The 13,325-nt window shown below is 34.2% G+C and overlaps 1 protein-coding gene across 4 annotated transcripts; it reads right to left on the bottom strand.

Moving 5' to 3' along the window:
* Positions 1–207: 207 nt before the first annotated feature.
* Positions 208–12,198, bottom strand: LOC126701884 (uncharacterized). Of its 4 annotated transcripts, XM_050400310.1 has the most exons (10): positions 12,070–12,192; positions 10,093–10,231; positions 8,662–8,791; positions 8,438–8,517; positions 5,553–6,659; positions 4,481–4,518; positions 4,190–4,391; positions 1,157–1,243; positions 655–707; positions 208–397 (listed from the first exon to the last, which is right to left on the bottom strand). In XM_050400310.1, the coding sequence occupies exons 2-8, from the start codon at positions 10,225–10,227 to the stop codon at positions 1,241–1,243; spliced, it is 1,695 nt and encodes a 564-aa protein (XP_050256267.1). In that variant the 5' UTR covers positions 10,228–10,231; positions 12,070–12,192; the 3' UTR covers positions 208–397; positions 655–707; positions 1,157–1,240. The 4 variants fall into 4 exon arrangements, with proteins under 4 accessions (XP_050256267.1, XP_050256266.1, XP_050256265.1 ...); XM_050400309.1 differs by lacking the exon at positions 208–397 and having other exon boundaries at positions 428–707; positions 10,093–10,329; positions 12,070–12,198; XM_050400308.1 differs by lacking the exon at positions 208–397 and having other exon boundaries at positions 428–707.
* Between the last annotated feature and the right edge of the window lie 1,127 nt (positions 12,199–13,325).

Here is a 13,325-nt window from a genome sequence, read left to right as displayed (position 1 = left end):
AAGCCAAGCCCAAGCATGATTTTCAAGCTGAATAACATAACATGAAAGGCTCGAAATATGCTAGCCTAATCCAACCAAGCTCACAATTGCAGTGGTTGTCCTGCCGGTCATCATATGTAGCTGAACATAGATACCAGTGAAACTAACTAACCGAAACCCAACAGAATTAATTAATAAATGGACTTGCAAGGAAGCAGGGAGGCACAATGAAATACACAAGTATATGAGAATTTAATACTGCTTATGGATGGGTGTAAGTTGCGCTAATATACCAAAGATTTAGAATCATGATAAGAATACAAACATCACTTTAGGCTGAAAATTTTCTGCACAAGCAAGATCAGTCAAGGTTGGCTCAGTCCATGAGTCAAGCTGCCCTGAAGCTTGACACTCACCTCTAAACAAAATAAAATTAGGGTCAAGACACTCAACCCAAGTTCTCTTTTTCTATATTCATGTAGCAAAAAGACGGTTTCATGTCGACAAATAAAATAAATTAATGTAATTATGACACCAGGATGAAAATATTAATAGAGTCCACTTTTCAAAATTCTGATACAACACCACCGCAACAATGAATTTTCCTAATGAAAGAGTAATGATTGACTTTGTTACTACTTTAAGAGATGAAAAGAAAATAAGTTTTATGACTACCTTGTAGTTTTGTTATGGATATCAGTATAATGTTCCCTGAAGAATGTAGAGATCTGCAACACATTGACATTATTAGTCCAAAATTCAAAGATCACCACCTCAGATTCTACTAAACTCTTAAAGAATGAGGCCAGAAAAAGACATTAAGAGTATAGTAAGGGTGAATTTGAACAATCCATGAAACTGGAATCATTCAATCACACTCTTCTTACACTTTTTAAATTATTTCCTGGTGTCCAGATTTTCTTTATTTTCTTTTTAAATCATTGTCAATATATACCATGCAGAAAAGTAGATTGTTTTCATTATATATATTATCCTAAAATAGAACCCATGAAATTGAAGTTAAGGCTTTGTTAAAATAAAGAATGAACCCACATGAAGAATGCAAAGAGTTGTTTCATATGCCAAACAGAATACGATGGATAGGTTCAATTCCATTTGACATCTAACTTGACCCTATTGCTTTCAAAACAGGGGTGGAGGAATATTTCATACTTACTATAGACTGTACTCCCACTACAGAAAAACTGAAATATGTTTTCATTTGAGCCAATGCTTCTTTTGTGGTCTAAATGGCCTGAACTCACTGCAAAAGAAAACCAAACATATTTAGAATAACTGTGATGGAAATAAGCTAACATATAGATTATATAAAAAGAAGCATATTTTCCATCAAAGCAGTCTCTAAGCAGTGACGGAAACAAACTAAAGTTTTTCTTCTAAGTACCTCACTTGTCATCAATATTGTTCCTTGGGAACAAAACTAAAGGTGAAGAACCCAATTAAGAGTGCCTTAGCACAAACTGAAGGCTCCAAAACGGAAAAGGGAAAAGGAACATGAATACGATAAGAAAGGTTTTATAATGCAAGGGAAGCAAGTAAGCAACTTTTGTTTGAATTTTCATATATGAGTTTGCATCTGGAATAACAAAATCTGGTACCACTAATTTCACTAAGGTAATTTTTTTTTATGGGAATTTTGTGTACATGAGTTATCTCTTCCATTCATATAAAATCTCATCACTTATATAAAATAACTAACAGCAAAAATTATTGCACTTGGAGATATGGTTAGTACTTTTGTCACAACTAATTTGATTTGAGTTGCTAAAAATAATATATAACTAACTACATGGTTCAAGGGTATCTTTAATAGTATGCTCAGGTCTCCAAGGGATGGGTGAAATCTAGGTGTTGACAAGTAGAGCATGAATAGTCATTGTAAACTTGACGGTTGGTGTAATAGCAAGAACCCACAAGAAATAGCAAGGACTGGCAGCCAGGGGATGGTGAGGACCCTATTAACATAGAACATTCCTGAAAGATTTTTGCTGTTTTTTTTTTTTTTTTTTTTTTTTTTAATTTTTTAAATTTCTAAATGTTTCCAGCTTTCTCGGTAAAATTAGAGCCATTAGGTTAATATTAATTAAGACTGTTTTAAATACATTTTTCCTTGCAAAATAACTACTTTGGAGCCTTTAATTTTATCACATTGGAAAATCTTGAATCATTACAGTATACAATCTACAGAATTCCAATCTTTTATTTTTCTCATCTGGTGTGCTGAATTTCAACCTTGTAGACTCAAGGAATTATTACTCTAACATTTCTTCCGCTATCATACTACATCAGGTGCAATTGCTTTTTAAAGCCTTGACTAGCCTGGTTGCAAGTGACAAAGTTTAAAACAACCACTTTGTTGATGATGATCAAGAAGGTGCAAGCCATTCAAGCTACTTGATAAGTTAAGATGGAGGCATTACAAACCCTAAAACAGCAAGCCAAACACATAAGCTAGAGCATAATTCAAAGAGATAAATGATTGGCTTGATGCTTTGGAGTTATACATTGGCAGGAACAGGGATAGGAAATGGGATTGTGTTAGAGATCTATTTTATGACTAACCTATCGTTAGACTTATTTTTGGATATTCTCATAGGCACCTCTATAGGGATGACACCAATGGAAATGATGAAATTTCATGAATCATAAATTTAAAACTTTATGTATTGTCTTGGAGTTTTGGAAAAGTTGTGCAAATTGTCATACAAGGTAATTCACCTAAAAGTTATGTTAATGAAAAGTTTGCTCAACTAATTGCAGATTCGGATGCATCAGGTAATAAATTTTAAATTGCATATTACATTTTGTATAACTATCATGATGAAGTTTCTGCATTGTAATTATGACATATCCAAAATGTTGCTATCATATACTCTTGGGTAAGCCATGGATTGAGGAAAAAGTAGCAGTATATAATTCTAAGAGCCGTGTCTGTTTGTTGAAGAAGGATGAAACCAAAAGTTTGTATTATTAGAGAAGTCAGAACCTTTGCTTTATTTAAGAAGAAAGTTCCATTCAACAGTTATGCCAAAGAAATCAAATCAAACTGAACATTTGGAAGTTGATGAAAAAATCATGAAGAGATCAAGAGGAAAAAATGGAGTTGATTGAGGAAGTTAAAAAGATCAAAAGCAAAGATCTATTAAATGAGGAAATTTCCAAAATAGAAGGCCACAATCCCAAGGATCTAATTGATTTTGTGAATAATGAAGTATCATAACAATTTGATTTTGTCGGGAATGAAAGATTTGATTTGGATGTTCTAATTTGGTGAATCTTCTCTATTTTGAATTTCAAGTTGCTTGTTTGGTTCAACAGGTTAAATGCATATCTGAAAAGAATACAAAAGGGGTTGAATAATCAAAAAATTTATTCTTCTAATATGGAAGATTTCAAAATTTCATACTTTAATTCAAGGATGAGTTCTTTCAGGTAAAGGGGTTTGGCGTAGAACATCATTGGAAAATTTTTCTTGATCTTTTTGTAATTTTCATAAAAATTAAAATTGAGATTTTATTTCTGTTAGAGTCTGGTTTTCACAGAAAGTTCAACCAAGACTCAAAAGCATGACTCCTTTTTTTCTCCTCTAAAAAAAGAAGATGAATAAAAAAAAGGACAAAACTTAGATATACCTTAGATGTTGTTTCTTTAGTTACCCTCTTAAGATTCAGCCATGTGACTATTTAACTAAAAAATACACTTCCTTTCCATGAGAAAAAATCCACATGTCAGAATCGTAAAAGGGAAACCTAAGGAACAACACCTAAGTACTGTATCAGGAAGAAGGAGAAAAAAAGAAGTACTACCAAATTTATTGGGGAACAAAAAAGGGAATATTTTATATTTCCCAATGGCTAAAAGAACACAGGAACAAAAATTAAATTCACTGTTTCTTTTAACCCAAAAGAAGTTAAAGCAAAAGAAATTATACATGAAACAAAAGTACCCTTTGGAGTGCTAAGAAAAACAGGTTAAGCACATTTAAAAATGATTTGAAACAATATGGAAGGGTGAAGTTGCCAATGAGCTATAGCTATATTGGTACTTCCTCTCTCATGATAATTGGTTGGAGGGTATGCATGCGTAACTTACCAATAAAGAAAGAAGTATGGCTTACGTTTACTGTGGTAACCAAAACCACAATCAATTGCAAACCTAAAGAGGAAAGTATAAAAAAAAATAAAATAACCTTAGAAATCAGCCTCATGGATCTTCTAGGAATTGCTCCACGAGCACTATGATTTGAGCTTCTTAAAATCTTTGCATCAGGTTTACCATAGGGACTTCGATCTTCTCCATCCACATGTTTCCTCTTTTTGTGAAGTTCTTTAGATTCTGTATCATTAGAGCTTATACAAGTCCTCTCGACTGAGTTATTGATCTGTGAGCATCTGAAAGGAGCAAAATAGATTCATTCTCAGATAACGACAGCAAATTTAGACATGCCACAACAAGAAATTTGACTGAGAAGAAAGATTACTCTGAACTCTCCCTTCCATTGATAATGTTGCTCCTCTCCTGTACACAAAAGGATATTGTCACAAAATTTCAACATGATTGAATTTACCAGCAGAAAACCGTATATCTACATTTGCAACCTAAATTCCAGGCATACATAATGAATATTAACTCACTCACTCCCTCCCTCCACCCGCTCCTCTCTCTCTCTCTCTCTCTCTCTCTCTCTATACAAGGAAGAAGGGAGGGAGGGAGAGAGTTAACTATTCATCACATATTTAACTCCTTCACTCTCTCTCTCTCCAAGGAAGAAAATAACCAATAGAAAACTAAGCCCAAAACCGAATAGTCAAATTCCTAGACTGGTATGTCTCATATATATGTGGTACAATATACTTGCAAACTTTATTTAAAAATATCCATCAACAAGCACAGAAAAAATAACTAGTCATAAGAAATGATACTAAACCAAGTGTTCATAATAGAATCCATCAATTGCTAACCAATATGTACCTGACTAACAAGCTAGAAAGAGGCAAAAGCAGGTATTTTGTTATCATTTAAACTGATAGACATGTGGCTGGGTTTAAATGTGATCCAAAATTTTACAATTAGATCACTAAAAATTACAATATACTTCTCAAACATTCACTCTCAACTACCTCTGCTAAAATATATTGGCAAGCATGGAACAAACAATTGCCTACAACACAAAGCAGAAATTCATTGGAAAAAAAACCCTTGCACGTCAAGGTGAGATCAGATTTCATATATAATTTTATTATGCCCATTTTTTTATTTGTTGACTTGACAATTAGCATAATTAAACTCAAACTCTCATACTGGTAGTACATGATGCAGTACATGTAAAACACCACCATATAATGCATTTACACATATCCTGATCTCCAGGAAATAGACAAGTTTTTTGCAATAAAATTATAGAGAAAAATAAAAACAGAAGTGCAAAAAAGACAATTTTAAAATGGGGAATACTTTTAGTGATAGTCCTTTTTTTTGTTTTTTTTTTGGGGGGGGGGGGGGGGTGGGGGTGTTGTATCATTCAGGTGGAGAGGTAGAGGAACAGAGCATACCCATTCTTCAACACATGTTGGCAAAAGGTCATTATTAAGCTCACTTGAGTTGGCTAATGCACCTTGTTCTGTATTGCGCTTAGGATCAACCAAATCCAGCAAGCCATCAGTTTCAAAAGCTGAAGTTGATGCATCTTTACTTGCAACGTCTGATGTTGGCATCTCCGGAGAACCGCTTGCAGAACTTCCAGGATATACCACACTAGGGTTCACAAGACTGCAACTGTTTTGCATGGTTGAGTTCTCAAAAATTTCATCACCTTTTGAATTTTGATCCTTTGATGCGAGAGGGCTAAGTGGACAATTGGATTCTGAGTTGACCACAGAATTGCTTGCTGACTTTAACTGCAGAGTGTCAGTGATGTCTGAATCAAGGATTACAGTACACTGATCTTTTGCACAAGATTCAGCAGCAGAATTTATCTGGTCCTGTGTATTAGAACTAGGTTCGGACGAGATAAGCACTAGATCTTTCTTCAAATTCTCTGATTCATCTAAGGCCATGCCACAAGACATTATTGCAGAGGACAGTAAAGATGCATCACCTTTATCTGGTCGTTCAAACCCCATATGATCATCTTCTATCATTTTTGAACTTGGGGAAGATCTTTTTAGTACATGACCATCATTGATTTGGACTGAATCTACATTACCTATAAAGGAATTTTCTGTTTGTTTATTAGCCTCTCCAAAGTGCCCAAGGTCCTGATGAAGACTTCCCGACTTGTTCCTGTGCACACCCTCGCAAATATAAACCTCATTCTTAAATCTTTTAGTCCACTCTGATGGGCTTGAATTCAAATCAACATATAGATTGATCCCCTCTTCTGACATGACATAAAACTCAAAAGAAGCGGAAGGAACTCTTGTAGATTTTATTATAGAGGCAGCAATAGCATTTTCTACAGGACATGCATCAACATCCATGTTACTATATTTAATCTGGGGCATATCTTCCACGGTGCCATCTCTTGCAAAACCCAAAAAAGCATTACTAGGGCATTCTCTTAGGGTCTCATTATGATTAAGACCACTTTTGTCATGTTGAAAAACAATGTGAGAGTGGGACATCTCCTTAAGATGACATACTGAACCACCAAAAGCATCCTGCATAGGAAGCCACATATGAATACTAACGGTGCAACAATAGGAATCTAACAGATAAAAAACTCTTTTTACAAACAAGAAAGAAGGGATCCCAACCTGTAGCATTCACAGCTTCTCAGGCTACTCAAACAACCAGAAAAGAAAGGAAAAAATAAATAAATAAATAAATAAAAGGAAGAGATTTGTCTTCTCCTTGCACCTAGTTGAATTAGTACAGTTTTTTCATCATCTTTTTTCTTTTTTATTGGAAGGTTACATCTGTCCAGTGAATCCTGAACCCATACCCTCCACCTTGTTCCTACAAGAAGATAAGGTGCATTTGAGATAGAGCTTATTGGTGTAAAATTGTTTCACCATCTTGCCTATTCATGCTAAAAGTTGTAGCCAAATAAAACTTCCTTATCTGATACTCAGTGCTTTCCTTTAGAGGAGAATGGCAAGACGGTACAATCCTTTTGTTAGGAGACCCATGTATTAGTGAGGGTTAATTTTGTACTTTTATATTTTAACAAATGCTATTTATAAAGAGGAGTTAGCCACTATATTTGGTAAATTCTCTCTCCCATTCTCAGTATCTTTCTTCCTTGTCTAAAAATTTTATAAGATCATAGAAGACTCTGGTTGCCCATAAGGTCTTTGCTTAAAGTCTTTGTGTAAAATTGTTACCATCTTACCTATTCATGCTAAAAGTTGTAGCCAAATAAAACTCTCCCATGTCTGATACTCAGTGCTTTCCTAGAGGTGAATGGCAAGACAATACAATCCTTTTGTTAGGTGACCCATGTATTAGTGAGGGTTAATTTTGTACTTTTATATTATAACAAATGCTATTTATAAAGAGGAGTTAGCCACCATATTTGGTAAATTCTCTCTCCTACTCTCAGTATCTTTCTTCCTTGTCTAACAATTTTATAAGATCATAGAAGACTCTGGTTGCCCATGAGGTCTATGCCTAAAGTCTTGCTAACCCCCCAATTTTTTCCCCAGTAAATTCCTCTATTCTCCCTGAGCGAGAGTCAGTCTGTTCAGATTTATTGATTATGGCTTATACAACATGTGAGATGAAATGGTGAGATTCTCTTGGAGGAGATCCACTTTTTTAATAACAAGCCCATCAAGACTTCTTTTTAATTGATTAGCAATTAATATTGCTAATAACCAAGTATGTCATGAGTGAACCAAACACACTAAATCTAGTTTCAACTTGTGTGAGACATGCTCATAAGGAAGCAAATAACATATGTTCAGTGATCTATTGGGAGATACTTTTACATAGACGTTAAGTAAGAACCAGTTCCAAATCTTTTTGAAAAGTTAGGCATTATATACCATGACAGACACCTGTCCACAAACTTGACAGTGAGGGTTAGAAGAGTTATTTATTAGTGAAGGGTAATTTGAACTTCTACATTTTAAGCAAGGGTGTATGTACAGAAAAGTCTGACAATATCTGCAGCAGGCTCTTTATCCTTCTCTCTTATCTGAGAATTTTATAATATCTTTCATGCAGCATTGGGCCATTGGTCTTAAAAATGGCTTAGGAGGAGCCATGAAACAGATGCAGCTATTTAGACCCCTCTCCGATTAATAAGAATTGGAAATAGCACTGTCTTATAGGGTCCACAAGCTGTATCTTAAGTCAAGAAATCTTTCCAAAACAAACTGTCATTCACATACCAATACAATAAGCCCCAAAGAATGGTGATAATTGGCAAGGAATATATTTAGTATGCCATTCAATATCTATCTAAAAGAAATTCAGTCATAAGGAATCAAACCTTATCATGGTATTTAATATTTTGAGAGCAATTTCCCTTTTTATCTTCCTCTCTGAGACACAATATGAATCCATTGCCATCTGTGACAGAAGCAATCAGTTGCTGTTCATCCATTTAAGATGTTCTCATCACAAAGTCAGGACAAATGTCCTATTAGGCAATACAAGATTAATTTTACATATTAGAAGCTCAAATTTATAAGGCAATCGGTAAGTAATGGAAACCTTTTCGGGCATCCCCTGCAGGATTGAACAGCGCTCCAGGCTGCAGTTGCGGTATTGATGACGTAGGAGGTGAAGCCCCATTGATCCCACCTACCCTTTCCACGGATGATTTTGAATTTAAACTCTTGTTCTGGAAAATTCTCAAATATTAATGATGGGTGTATAACTTGACTACTATAGTTTCAACTTCATCTTAAATAAATGTGAACTCAAAGCATATTATTAAAATAGAAAGTTTAGAGAAGCATGACAATAAACAATCTAATGGATACAAAGAATTTGAGCATTTTTAGTATGTAAAAAATAATATAGACGAGTTAGTCTATATCAAGGAATGAAAATTTAAGTTCTATATCAAGGAATGAAAATTTAAGTTTAAGTACATCCCTGGTCTCTTTGAATTGAATTCAAGGAAATGTCCACTTTCTAAACAATTATGGTAAATTTGTTATATGCTTATATGTGATGATGGCAAAATCTTTTAGTTATTTTTCTAGTGCATTGTGACATAAATTACATATTCAAGAAAATAATAAATGGGTCGATAGATATGGAACACTAAGACCATATATTTCAATACTTTTCAACAATTCAAAAGGAAATAATTCAGTTGTACAAAAAGAAGCACTTAGTAAATGACCAATAAGGCCACACACAATATATTTTTATACATGTACACAAGCACACCTAACCAAAGACTTGATTGGCATTTTAAAGAACAAGCTTAATCAAGCAAACTTGAGCCCAAGTTCCAAGTTAGCAAAGTTTGCACAAAATAAATTTGGGCAATTTAGGCCCCATTCTGTTAGTTTACCTACTAAAATTTATAATAGACTGACTCTAAAATGTAAAATAAGCGGTGCCCCTCAAAAACTGGTAATGGGTAATCCCCAATTTTATTGCTCATTACATTCTTTCCATATAAACCAACAACTGTTGCCAATTAAACAAGCCAAGCAAGCTTGGGCCTGAGTGCTCCATATTGGCACTAGCTCGAACCAATTGGAAATAAGGCTTTAAATCCTTAATGCTTAGCTTGAAAACCCACTCCATGGTTCATATTGACTCCTTTTTACCCTTGAGCATGACATGCTTGTTCTACACAGATCATGTTGCTGTAATTTGAGAACACCTCAAATAGTTTTCATTTTGATAAGTGAAAAATAAAAAAAGGAAAAGAGAGAGGTATTCTCAAATTAAAGCTGTCTTAATACCCTATTATACCATCAATCCCAAAAGGTTAAGATGAAGGGAAGTGGGAGAAAAATGTGTGTACAATACATACGCACTAAGAGTCTATAATTATGAGCTCAAATATGTAATATGGTGTGCACAAATGGAAACAACACAGTAATAAGAATCAACATGTAAGCTTCCCTTTATATATGATTTGTTTTAGTCAAACAAAAACAGGTAGCATGGAAACAGTACCTCTAAGTAGGAGATCAGCAGTGTTGCCAATTCAGAATGTGACCTATTAGCAGGCAATCCATACTTTTTGCACAAACTTTGAAGCTCTTTCCTTGGGAGGTTGTAATAGAAATCCTCATTTTCCTTATTTGCCATCTATCTGGACTCAAAGCGTCAGCATATAAGAACAAGGGTCTATATCAAGGACGCATCATTAATTAAAGAACGAAAGATTTGCGGTGGGCTATTCTTGTAAAACTGTATTAGAGAAGGAAAGAAAACCAAGTTAATAAATGGATGAATTGTTAAACATAAAGTATCATTGGAATTAATGACGTCTTACTTGTAAATTTCACAAGAAGTTGAACTCTTTTACAAATAATGCCCCCACGTTTTTACATCATGCATTTCTTCTGTGAAACTGTGGCCCTTATATTATATGCATTTGTTGTGATAATTTTTATTACCTTTATCAAATTATATGATAGGTTACTTGACATAACCCCACTCTTTGCATAAGTGACTATATACAAGCAATGCAAAACTGTATTAGAGAAGGAAAAAAAAAATCAAGTAAAACACAAGGTTGAACCCTTACATTTCAACTTACTCATAAAATCGCACAATAACTTTGATTTTTTTTTTTTTTTTTCCAAACAATGCCCCCATATTTTAACATCAAGCATTTTTTCTTTTAGAACTATTGCCCCTATATCATACACATCTGTTGTGATAATTGTTATCTGACACCCTTATCAATTTATGTGATAAAATACTCAACCAAGCACACTTTTTGCACTTGTGAGTATTAATGGTATAAGACCCCCACCCATTTAAATTCTCCAATTTTAATTCAGATGTAAAACGCGTGTCATCTAAAAAATTCAGTGTCTTAAAAACCCATGTAAACTACACAAAATCAAACAAATGCCACGCGTCTCACATCCGGCCAAAAATGGAGGGAATTGGAGGTTTTAAATGTGAGGGGATCTCATCCCGACAATAAACAAGCAATAATTAATTACCAAAGGAGCTTGACTGTCATTTTCATAAAATGATTAGATACTCCTGGAACACAGTCACGTGCTGCTACCTCCTCTCACACTCATAGTGGACCCTACCATGAATTTAATTAGTGGGATCCGCTATAAATGTGAGAGAGGGGTGCAACGCGTCACCGTACTCCAAGATTACCCAATAATTACTCATCATCTTTGGAAATGTAGCTATATCCATTCCTTTGCCAATGAAATTATTAGATTGCCAAATGCAATGTGGCTTATCTTTTTTGCAAAGTTGAAATATAATTACAAACAATGAGTAGAGGATTAGATTACCAGTAACCCATTGGTTCGGCATGTAACCTACCAATTAAAAAAAAAAAACAGAGCAAAAATATTTAAAAAAACAATGCAGCTTCTAAGACTTGGGGGCTAGCTTGTCTGAAGTTTATCAATTAACTATAAACGTGGTTTCTTTCAGTGTATTTCAGCTCAAAATAAGTTTAACAAACAACAAAATAACACACACATACTCACAAACACATACACATACACACACACACAAGATATAAAATTCAAACAGTGTTTCTTTTCTTAACCTAAAGTAAGTTCCAATTTCCTTCACAAACACGAAAACAGAAACACGAGAAAACCATTTCCCTAATCCCTTAACTTTTTTGAACCCTACTCCCTCCGTTTGGAAGCTGAGAAAACAGGAGGAAAGAGGAAAAAAAAAGAAAAAAGAAAAAACCAAAACATAACTTCGTTTTCAGACAAATCGACGCACAAAACCAAAGCTACAAACCACTTCTCAGCCCTCTCATACAACGAAGAATCCAAAAACCTAACCTCGATTTTTGTTTCGTTTACTCACATTTTCCTAGCGACCTCAAACGTTTCGTTCAAAATTTTGTATCTTTCACCTTAACGGAGTCAAATAAAAGCGAACAAGGAAGTAAGAGAAAGAGTGAGAGAGAGAGAGCAACAGAGAGCATACCTGATCAGAAATTTTCCCGGAAAATCAGTGAGAAAGTGCGAGAAAATTTTCAAAGAGAGAGAAAGAAGACTTTGAATTTTAGTGTGTGCAAACGAGTCTTCAAAATCTGGTTTTTTTTTTTTTTTTTTTTAATATTCGTTCAGATAGAAAAAAACGGTGTGAGGAATGGCATATTTGTAATAATGAGGACTTCGAGGGGCATTTTTAAATTATGTGTGTTTGGATTAGAAGCGGTGTTTTTGTACGGTGTGGTGCAGGAATAGTACTGTACAGAAGGAGATCAATTTTGGTTGGTTAATGAGTGATGTAAATTGCGTATTTGTGCCTAATTGGCTGCGGTCTATGGTACAATAGTTTTAACGGTGGAAGTGATGGCATGGAATCTAAAAATTTAGATAAAGACAACATGGGGAGCGTACGGATTTGGCAATTTGGGTTCTACTTAAAGGATTTGGTGCCAGATGCCTCCAATTGGGCAATCTGATTCAGAAGTTGCTGCGTTATAATAAGCACATTTTCTTTTCTTTTTTCTTTTTTCTTTTTTGGTATAGAGTTTAACGACACAAAATTTCACGACATTTTTGTAATAAACAAAGGGCATTAAATCGTGGTAGATCATAATCAAAGTAAGGTTATTTAGGGACTTATTATAACTCAAAATTAGAATATTATGAAAATGTTGTGAGATATTATCGTTTCTTTAGATTTTCTCTTAGTTTTAACTCCAATAAAGCTGTATGAATACAACTCGGTGTCCTAAAATGAGTAGGTGTTTATTTGATATCTTGTGTAGAAGTATTGGATGAACACCTCACCAATGTATTTTTAATCTTAAACCATAAATGGTAAAGGCATAATTATTAATATCTTACCATATAAACAAATTTTTATCCTAGATGATGCATGTATGTACCACATAAGAATAAGAATAAAAATAAGAATATTCTATAGAGACTTTTTTTTTTAATAGTATATTTATTAACAAAGAAATTATCTTCACCCTAAAATAGAAAAGAAATGATAAAAAATAAAAATAAGATTTAGAAAAGCACTTCTTGAAACTGTTTTTTCTCACAAGTAGTGTGCCTGTGGGAGGTGGGGTTGAAGCAAATGACTGTATAGTTGATGCTCTTATGCTGCTATTAGTAGATCAAACGCTATCTTTCTTGAATTGGGGGGAGGGGTTTGTTAGTGGGAATATTATTTGATGGATGGTTAAAAAATTTCAGTTTACTTTTGTACCCTTAACTTGTGTT

This window comes from Quercus robur, chromosome 10, assembly GCF_932294415.1.
Source record: "Quercus robur chromosome 10, dhQueRobu3.1, whole genome shotgun sequence".
Classification (NCBI taxonomy): Eukaryota; Viridiplantae; Streptophyta; class Magnoliopsida; order Fagales; family Fagaceae; genus Quercus; species Quercus robur.
The sequence above is the reverse complement of the archived record's forward strand: the minus strand, read 5'-3'. Positions and strand labels throughout refer to the sequence as shown.

Excerpts from the sequence above, each read along its gene's own strand:
- LOC126701884 (XM_050400309.1), bottom strand. The coding sequence starts at position 10,227 with ATGGCAAATAAGGAAAATGAGGATTTCTATTACAACCTCCCAAGGAAA. Across the intron at positions 8,792-10,092 it reads TGCTGATCTCCTACTTAGAG|AACAAGAGTTTAAATTCAAA; the intron begins GTACTGTTTCCA and ends AGAATTTTCCAG. Across the intron at positions 4,519-5,552 it reads CAACATGTGTTGAAGAATGG|GAGAGGAGCAACATTATCAA; the intron begins GTATGCTCTGTT and ends TTTTGTGTACAG.